The sequence below is a fragment of the Chenopodium quinoa genome, unplaced genomic scaffold, assembly GCF_001683475.1.
Source record: "Chenopodium quinoa cultivar QQ74 unplaced genomic scaffold, ASM168347v1, whole genome shotgun sequence".
Taxonomy (NCBI): Eukaryota; Viridiplantae; Streptophyta; class Magnoliopsida; order Caryophyllales; family Amaranthaceae; genus Chenopodium; species Chenopodium quinoa.
The window spans coordinates 2,806,635-2,814,801 of NW_018743204.1; the positions used below are offsets into that span (position 1 = coordinate 2,806,635).

At 35.4% G+C, this 8,167-nt stretch overlaps 1 protein-coding gene across 1 annotated transcript; it reads right to left on the bottom strand.

The window, feature by feature from the left end:
• Nucleotides 1–263: 263 nt before the first annotated feature.
• Nucleotides 264–6,719, bottom strand: LOC110733903 (BAG family molecular chaperone regulator 4-like). The gene is made up of 4 exons (XM_021913979.1): nt 6,527–6,719; nt 3,933–4,189; nt 3,672–3,818; nt 264–698 (listed from the first exon to the last, which is right to left on the bottom strand). Exons 1-4 carry the CDS (start codon nt 6,717–6,719, stop codon nt 504–506), a joined length of 792 nt encoding a protein of 263 aa, XP_021769671.1. The 3' UTR covers nt 264–503.
• Between the last annotated feature and the right edge of the window lie 1,448 nt (nt 6,720–8,167).

Below are 8,167 nucleotides of genomic sequence, written 5' to 3' on the forward strand. Positions count from 1 at the left end.
TCCACAAGTACAAGATCACAAATAGAGATGTCTGCATCGTCCATGGCATACATCCCCACACGAACACACGGACAAGGACAAGGACAAGGACAAAGAGAAGTCTACGCAGACCACAACAGATTCAGTGAAACCAGAAACACAACTGTTTTAATTAGAATTACTAATTTGAAATCAAGAATTCATATAAATAACAGAAATGTGAATAAACAGCTAGGGCAGAAGGTTTTTTTTGTCAATAGATTATTATCGAGCAAAGATGGGAGGAATAGGCAAAGTAGTAAACAATTTTATAAGTGATCATATACATAGATGAATGTCTTCGAAAATTTTAGGCAACAACTTCATATGCAACTTTCATACTCCATACTTCAAAGAGTTAAATACAACTTTGAATTGATGAGGAGCCATTACCAGCAAAAAAATCATAATCACACAAGTCCCTAATGGATTGTACAAGCAATAATGACATAATAAGTGGCACCAAAAAATATGACAATATTAATCTATTCAAACCGCTCCCAGTCTTCAGTTACTTTGGAAGATGATGAAACCGAAGGTGGAGTCAAGCTCCCAACTCCAGAATCAAATGTCTCCCAGTTGGTGGTCACTGCTACAGTATTGCTGCAATTATCATGTGGATGAGAGTTTCTTGCCTTCATGGCATCCAGTGTATCCACAAAGCCTTGCACACGACGAACCTGTTCAATCGAGCAAAACCTATTGTCAGGGACTCACATGAAGAAATAAACTAGGGAAACAAATTGCACAAACTCTAATTGAAGAGAAAATTATCAGTTTCAATCGATCAATCAATCAATCAAAGCGTTAATCCCATAAGTGGGGTTGGCTACATGAACCAAAAGTAATTATTCCGTATAGTCATCGACAAAAATCTTCCTCTTCCATCCCTTACGGTCATATGCCTCATTCTCATGCAAATCAATAAACTTCATATCCTTCCTAACTCCTTCCAACCAAGTCATTTTCGGTCTCCCTCTCCCTCGTTTAACTCCTCCATGGTCCCACTCTTCCACTCTTCCACTCTTCATACCGGTGCACCCTCGGGTCTCCATCTTACATGCCCAAACCAACGCAGATGATTTTCCCTGGGTTTGTCTACAATGCCTGCCACACCCACTTTCTTGCGAATAGCCTCATTTCTAATTTTATCTCTTAAGAGTGTTCTCGCACATCCAACTTAACATGCGCATTAAGTCATTATTCACTTGCGCAGTTCCATACTCCATCGTATATTAGACCAACAAAATTAATAACTGCTTCTAGGATAGAATGATTGTATACTCTGACTAACAAGGACAAATAAACTAGGCACCCAAGAGCCAAGAATGAAGCCTAAATCAAAATGATTAGGTTATTGGTTAGTGAGACGGATTAAATTATGTGGGGATGTTATACTTTTGTTACTCCAGTTCCTAATTCTTTCAAAAATTTCACAGGTGTTAAACTTTAGCCAAACTTTGATGCTTACGACACTTCTTAACTATGCAAAATTTTCTTAAATGATTCATGAGACTCATTTGTGTTGCATCCTACATTGTTGTTTCAAAAATCTCTACTAGAAATACACATATATTGAGCAACAAAGGTTTCACAAATAAGGTCCTTGATAAATAATTACCAGCTCCCTTTCAAACAACAAGAAATACTACCTCCGTTTCTTTTTATTTGCAACATTTGCTATAAAAGGAAGCTACACATTAGATGCAACAAACGTTATTTTTCCTTTTTAAGATGTCATTTGTTTCTATGTCTTTCCTCATCATATGCATCCCTTCTTTTCTCTCTCGATTTAACACTCACAAACAAATTTTGCCTAAGACTCCGTGCAAACTCATTTGTTGCAATTAAAAAAGAAACAGAGGTAGTACATGAAAAATCAAGTCTGTAAAATACTTTGATTTTCCATCCATGCAATTAGGGAGCTTGAAATTCATTTTAGCATGATAAAAGTACAATGCTAGATTGCTAACTGAATAAAGTAAAGGGAAAAAAATAATAAAAAAGCAGCTAAGATATAGGAAATTCTCAAGCATATAAACGACATCAATTCCACGAGAACCAACAAAAAGAGACAGTCTTCCAAGTGCCACTTAGTGAGATAATAGTACTTCCCATATGCTAGTCAGGTAGTACAATATATATCATAACCTACACAGATACACTTGAACATAAGGCAGATCAGGAAGACTATATTCACAGCCAACATAAAGAGGAGTAATCAGAAATCGAATTCAAAGCAACTTGGGAAATCTAGAATTATTAGAAAGCCCTCTGCAACTATCTGATTTAGATAAAATATTTGGGGCAAACATGTCATTGATGTTAACAACTGTTTTGAGGTATTACCTCTAAGTTCTACCCACAAAGAGCCATTATCCAGAATTACAGACCCTATAATAACTTAAGACTTCTATAAATATACTTCAGGATAAAGAAGATCCAGAGGATGTAACAGAATATTCAAAAGAAATGTTTTGCGGTAAAGTTGATTATAGTTCCCCTGTAAAGAGGTCCAGAAAGGGGTATTGCTGTTTCAAATAAAAATACAAATTATCTACTTCCTGAAATCAGAAAAGCTCTTCAATCAAGTTCCCAAGGAGCAACAATGATTTTTGTCTATTTCACTTTTTCTGTTGGCCCCAAACTTTACAGGGATCACTCCCAATGTTAAATTCTTCAAAAGCTTGAGGTTACAACTAAATAGATCAAATTGTTAGGAGAAAAGTTACTAATGCTAGGCATTCCTAGAACACACCAGCAGCAGGCTTCATTATAAGCTTTGCTGTTGCACAATTGGCATATACAATTATTCTTTACTCACCACCTTTACTCAACAAATCCCTTCAACACAACTAAAATTACAATAGCACCAGCAGCTAGCAAAATGGTGAATATAGGCATTGAGGTAACAGAGTATTATGGCATGGAATTATGAATGGGAGGATGGCTTCTATCATAATTGTCGATTCATGGAAAAAACAACTACAGCGGTTAGCAACACTTGTCAACAACCCAAACCCCAAGTAAAAATCCAAACTAAGAGGAATTGCTACAGCACCATGCAACCTGACTTAATCTTCAAGAAAAATTGCATGTAATATTGTAACTCTCAGATTCACATTGCAGCTGCTCCCCTAAATTCTTAACTTGTGATGGGGCAATGGAGAGAAGCCAATATCATAGTAGAAGCGCCTTCTGAGTGTGTAAAGTTACTGTTATGAGCTATATACAAGGAATAATTTATCACAGTACTTGTGATGCAATTCACTCAGTTCATTCTAATATTGGACCTATCATATAACAAGTTGTGCACATAGCAGCAAGAAGCTAATGGCATAAATTCGTAGCAAGAAATTGTTGATGTGACTATTTTTCTACTAAATCATCGATATTTGGGTCTTAAAGCTCTTTTTCAATTTAACCCTTTTCCATTCTCTCCAATGAAGTAAAAGTGTAAAATAATTGTAATCTCCTTGAGTAAGCTACGGTCTCTACTTTCAAGTGAAACCTTGAATAAAACTTAGTTCTACAAATTTGCAGCTCTTTAGCTTCAACAGATAAGCATCCAGTGTTTTCTTGGGAATACAAGCACTAAAAGAAATGTAAAATATTAAAGGGATCCTTCTTGAGCACAAACAAAACCAACTCACCTCATTCTTCCGCTGAGTTTTTGCTTCTCCTTCGGCCTCAATGCTATCCAATTTCAGCAATTGAACCATAAACAACTCTGTCAAGATGATATATTCTTTTTCATCTACCTTTGTTCCATTATAAAGAGATGCTTCCAAGGATGAGACCTGCATATACGAAGGAAAATAACAAAGACATCACCTTTCTACTCGCCAAAAAAGAATTTCCATACCAGAAAACTACTATAGAAAAAACCTTTCCAAAGAAAGAAATGAAATTACCCTCTGAGAAAGTTTATCCACCTCTGCCCGAACTCCAGCAATTGCAGCAAATGCCTTTGATATTTCTTCTTTCTTTTTTGCCTCCTCCATTTTTTTCTCCTTGCTAGCAGGACGCTCCATAAGCAACAACTTTGAGTGGTCCTTTAAACCTGCCATAAGTAAAGTCTCACCATCTTCCTTCTCCCTCCCACGGAAGAACAGCCTTTGGTCCTCAGGCTCTAACCCAGTTTCTTGAACAAGAAGTTTCTTCATCTCACCTTTTTCCATTAATATAAATAAATTAGAAATTAAACATCTCTGTCTCAAAACCCATTTGGACACAAGCACTACCTAAGTCAACTTATACCATGATGTTTCAGAATCTAGGAAGTAAGGCATACAAGGGAGGAGATATTTAAATGAGGTATTAGGAAGTGAGGTGAATATTTAATACTCCCTCCATCTTTAAAAACTACTCTTGTTTTGACAGTATACATCTTTGACAATTAATATCTCTACATATTGGGAAGAAAAGTAAATATTCTAATTAAAAATAAATAAATGATATTCTGAATGCAACCATTGAGACAAAATCAAACAAGACCCCCCACATAAGTATGTTTTTCCTTATATATTGGGAATAATTAAGAAGACTCCCTCAATATGTGAATAGTAGCATGATTCTTTTAGAAACGAAGGGTTTATTACGTGACTTGTCCTTCTATCACATAGCAAACTACTATTGTAAGCATTTAATATGCCTAGAAAGGTCAGGATGGACACAGCCAAGTACCTCATCTCCGGCCACTCAAATAGGTAATTATAAACTCTTTCGTATAATTGTGTACTCTCTAGAATTATTCGTCACATTCATTCAACCCCTAATATTTAAGGATTTACTTAGATTTGACAAAAATATCTCCAACCCCACCTCTCACCAACATTCCATTTAATTGAGAAAACCAAAGTGAATTCAACCACGAAAACGCAGGGTTTTCTGGGCTAGCCCCAGTTTCTCATATTGAGAAACATAATTGTATCTCAAAATGGCATGTGTGTAAATAAAAGCAACTTTTTAAATATTTTAATAGTTTTTTCTTTTGTACTTTTTTGGATCACAATTTTCATCCTTCACGGGCTCATGGCTGCTTCACCCCTGTACACCATTGAACTGGTGTGAATTGCCATTTTTTTCGTCATTGTTTTGTTCGCAAACCACCATCACCTTTGTTGCCCCATATCTTCTTCACCCTTCTTTGCCTTTCCGGCCAAACGAAAAACCCTAAAAAAATTGGAGAAATTATGGCATGGTTAACCCTTAAGGGCAAGGTTTGTCTTCCTTCTCCATTGAGGTTGTCTTGCGTCTTGATTTCTCCATTGAAGGTTTTGATTTCCATTAATGGAGGTGAGAGAATGGAGGAAGAAGAAGAACACATGGTGTTATTAGAAGGCCAAAATAAGATCAATTTACAACATTAACCCCACTTATATAATCAAAATGACACAAATACCCATTTGAGATACTTATGTTGTTTATTAATATGAGAAACATGGATTTACCCGGATTTCTTACAAACATTCCAAACTGGTTTATAAGTGACTACAATTCCCAAATGGGGAAATATTAGGCCTTGTTTGAATGACAACATAAAATGGGGGAAGTGGAAGTTCATGGGATTTGATAAATTGAAGAGTTGTTTGGTTGACACAAAAAAACAAAAATGAGGGAAGTGGAAATTCATGGGAATTTCAACTTCCCACAAAACAAGGGAAGTAAATTACCTAGCCCCCCTAGGTCAATCAAAATTCATGGGATTTCAAAATTCATGGGATTTCTAAATTCCCACATTGCCAACCAAACAAATTTAGGAAATTCTAGGAATTTCATTAGGGAAATAATTTCCCATGAAATGCAATTTCCTATGTCAACCAAACAAAGCCTTATTCTCATATCAAAGCACTTCAATTCTGCTTTTAGAAGCAAAAGGGTTAAAAGATGGAGCTTTCCTTTTATCCAAGATTCAGCCCAAATTTTCAATTAGAAAAACTAATCAATACTCATCATGAAAAGAGGGGAAACCTCGACAAAACCCCAAGTGCTTCCCAATTCAGCCACTCTTACCACAAACAAGTTCATAATGTCCAACGAAAACAATCATAAACATTGAATAAAACCCAACAATTCTCGGATATAATATCACTACATAAACACCCATAACATCAAAGCAGTAATCCCCTCTCTCTAACCCCTAATTCTTCTCATTTCAGCCACTTTAATACAAATAAAACAAGTTCATAATGTCACAAGTTCCATAACTTTTGAGCTCACATATCGAAATTTCTCAATAAAATCAATCCTAAACATCAAACAAAACCCAAATATAAATAAACATAATACTTGTACTAAACATAAACTCTAAGGATGCCAACTAGCTTACAACTTACAAGTATGACCCACAACCTAAGATCGAATCCCGTCTACATAACGACCCATTGTGTGGTTCTATTTACACCAAAAATAACACAAACCCCACAATTAAACAAATCAACTATCATTATACTAAAGAAAAACCCCAGAAAATATTATTAATAATAAAAATTGAAGAAGAAAATACCAAAAGTGAATTTGCAAGGGAGGGCGAATTCGTAGGAAGAAGAGCCATAAACAACCTTGATCTTGTAGAAAGGAAGATTATTATTATCATCACCATCATCATCAAAACCATTCTCTCTCTTCTGAACCAACATACCACCAGGCCTCATCTCCCACTCTCTCTCTTTATCCATGGCTTCTTCAGCTGGGTTCATCTTAGTTTTTCTCTCTCTAGATTTGAGTTATGGAGGAATTTCAGATTATGGCGGAAAATATTTGTGGGGTTTATTTGATTTTGTAATTGGGTGTGATTTTGATTTTGATTTTGATTTGAGAGTTTGGGTTACATTTTGTAGAGAGGTGGGTCGGTGGTTTACGTCAGGTTATCGTGCAATTACGGATTTGTGGGTATGGTGAGGGGTAGAATTCAGGGTTAATTGACGTTTAATTGGAGGTGGAAAATGTTTTGGCTATGTTACGTTTTGTGGGGTTCTTCAACTCAGCTCGTGTGTTGTGAGACTTCTGACTCTTGCGAAACCGAATTTAGCCCTTGTTTGGTAATTATTTTATTTTATTTTTTTACAAAGAGAACAAATAAAGAAAAATAAAATTAAGAGGGTAAACAAAGTAAAGAGCGACGGCGAGCAAAATCAACCAGACGATGAGCCAAAGCAACCGAAGAATGAGGCATCTTTTAACCAGACAAGCCCGAATAATAGCAATGGTTTCCCGAATTTCCTGAATAATCCAAATGACTGAAATATCCATCATCTCTTATTTGGTAATTAATTGATAAATAGATAGATAGTGATCGGTTGATATAAATGGTTTGATCTTTTTAAATAATCTATTTTAACATACATTTTGTTTATTGCAGTAATTGTTCGTGGTAATTGCACAAATAACTTTTACAAGAAGTTGGATTGATCTGAGCAAGGTTTTCAAGATCAACTTATTATTCCAATAAACTCTTTAAATCATTTAATTTTAAAACATTAATAATATTTTATTCTAAAGTTGAACCATCTAGATGCTCCCAAAAAGCTAAATCCTCATCATCAATTGTGTGTCCATGCGAAACAATTGAGCTTAAGCGAATAATTTCTTTATCAAACAAGGTCTTAATCTGTGTGAACATATTAGTATCTCTAACTAGTAGAATTCGAGCTTGGCTAGACATATTATTGAGTTAGATTGTATGACATATTATTAGGTTATGTCGTATATTTTCGGGATCAAACTATAAAAACTTTGACCACAAATCATCATCAAATTATAAGACCAAATATTATATTCAAGTTAGTTCTTGATAGATTTGTTAAAATGTTTTTTTTTTTTCCTTTTTTTTATTAAACAAACCGAGCTAGGCTTATATTAATGCAAACTTATCCATGAGTACATATGGAGTGACTTTCGAGGGACAAAAGTTTTCCCACACCTGTTCATCTCCGAAGGGGAGAAGCCTAGCCAAGTGATAAGCAACATAGTTGCCATCTCTTCTTACATGAAACCATCTAATCATATTAAAAAAAAAAAGTAGTAGAAAGATTTCTCCTAAAACAGTATCCAACTCCGACAGAAAAACAGCTCGACAGTCAAGACGAGTAGAAATTGTCAAGCAATCGGTTTCCAGAATCGCCTTCGTTAGGCCATAGCGCTTACC

Coding starts and splice junctions, on each gene's coding strand:
- LOC110733903 (XM_021913979.1), bottom strand. CDS start 6,719: ATGAACCCAGCTGAAGAAGCCATGGATAAAGAGAGAGAGTGGGAGATG. Junction 4,190..6,526: donor CCCTTGCAAATTCACTTTTG/GTATTTTCTTCT, acceptor TAATGGAAAAAG/GTGAGATGAAGAAACTTCTT. Junction 699..3,671: donor AAACTCAGCGGAAGAATGAG/GTGAGTTGGTTT, acceptor TCGATTGAACAG/GTTCGTCGTGTGCAAGGCTT.